Genomic DNA, 1162 nt, shown 5'->3' with positions numbered 1-1162 from the left:
AATACTACGTTTGGGAATAGCGACGAGATACGAATTCCTATACAACAGCAAGATCTGTACACATTACCGTGCGATAGTTTTCTCTACATAGAAGGTAGACTCGAGTCTAAAGAGTCGCCGAGTGTGCAAGAGGAAACCGCGTCGGTGACGAGGCTAGTGAACAATTGCGCGGCGTTTATGTTCGAGGAGATTCGCTACGAACTCGACGGTGTGGAAATCGATCGAAGCAGAAATGTTGGGATAACTAGCACAATTAAGAATTACGCGTCGCTGTCAGTCGAAAAAAGCAAGATATTAAAGAACGCCGGATGGGATTTATCAGCGGCAACTCATTCGTCGATCAACGATTTCAACTTTTGCGTACCTCTCAGCGTGTTATTAGGTTTTTGTGAAGATTACAAGCGTGTCGTGATCAACGCGCGACACGAACTTATTCTGATACGAGCACGTAATGATAACAATTGTATCATATCGCGCGAAACGCAAGAGCCTAAAATCGTTTTATTAAAGATACAGTGGCGAATGCCACATATAGTGTTAAACGATATTAATAAATTAAGGTTATTGCGCACGTTGGATAGCGGACGATATCTGAGCGTCGCTTTTCGCTCGTGGGATCTCTACGAGTTTCCGCTTCTACAGAGCACGACTAAACATTCGTGGGCTGTCAAAGCGGCGACGCAACTCGAAAAACCGCGATACGTTATCTTCGCGCTACAGTCCGGAAAGAAGAACGTTCTATCCGAGGAATCTTCCTTATTCGACGATTGCGAACTAACTAATGTCAAATTGTATCTTAATTCCGATTTTTATCCTTACGACGATATGAATTTAGATTTCGATAAGCGCAAAGTCGCAGTGCTATACGATATGTACTCAAAATTTCGAAGAACGTATTACGGATGCGACAATCACGAAGCGCTCTTAAATCTGAATAAATTTTTATTCTACGGCCCGCTTGTAGTCATCGACTGTTCTCGACAAAATCGATTGGCCGCGATTCGGGCTCCTCGCTGATTGGCTGTGATTCGGGCTCCTCGCTGATTGGCCGCGATTCGGGCTCCTCGTCGATTGGCCGCGATTCGGGCTCCTCGCTGATTGGCTGTGATTCGGGCTCCTCGCTGATTGGCCGCGATTCGAGCTCCTCGTCGATTGGTGACGC

The 1162-nt window shown here is 46.0% G+C and overlaps 1 protein-coding gene across 1 annotated transcript in view; it reads left to right on the top strand.

Moving 5' to 3' along the window:
* Positions 1 to 845, top strand: part of LOC115242261 — a 2281-nt gene extending 1436 nt beyond the window's left edge. The window contains exons 2-3 of the mRNA XM_029818404.1: positions 21 to 791; positions 836 to 845. Of these exons, the coding sequence (XP_029674264.1) occupies positions 21 to 791; positions 836 to 845 (781 nt within the window). The remainder of the gene's footprint in view (positions 1 to 20; positions 792 to 835) is intronic.
* The last annotated feature ends 317 nt before the right edge of the window (positions 846 to 1162 follow it).

This window comes from Formica exsecta, unplaced genomic scaffold, assembly GCF_003651465.1.
Source record: "Formica exsecta isolate Colony F162 unplaced genomic scaffold, ASM365146v1 scaffold589, whole genome shotgun sequence".
In the NCBI taxonomy this organism is placed as follows: domain Eukaryota; kingdom Metazoa; phylum Arthropoda; class Insecta; order Hymenoptera; family Formicidae; genus Formica; species Formica exsecta.
The sequence above is the reverse complement of the archived record's forward strand: the minus strand, read 5'-3'. Positions and strand labels throughout refer to the sequence as shown.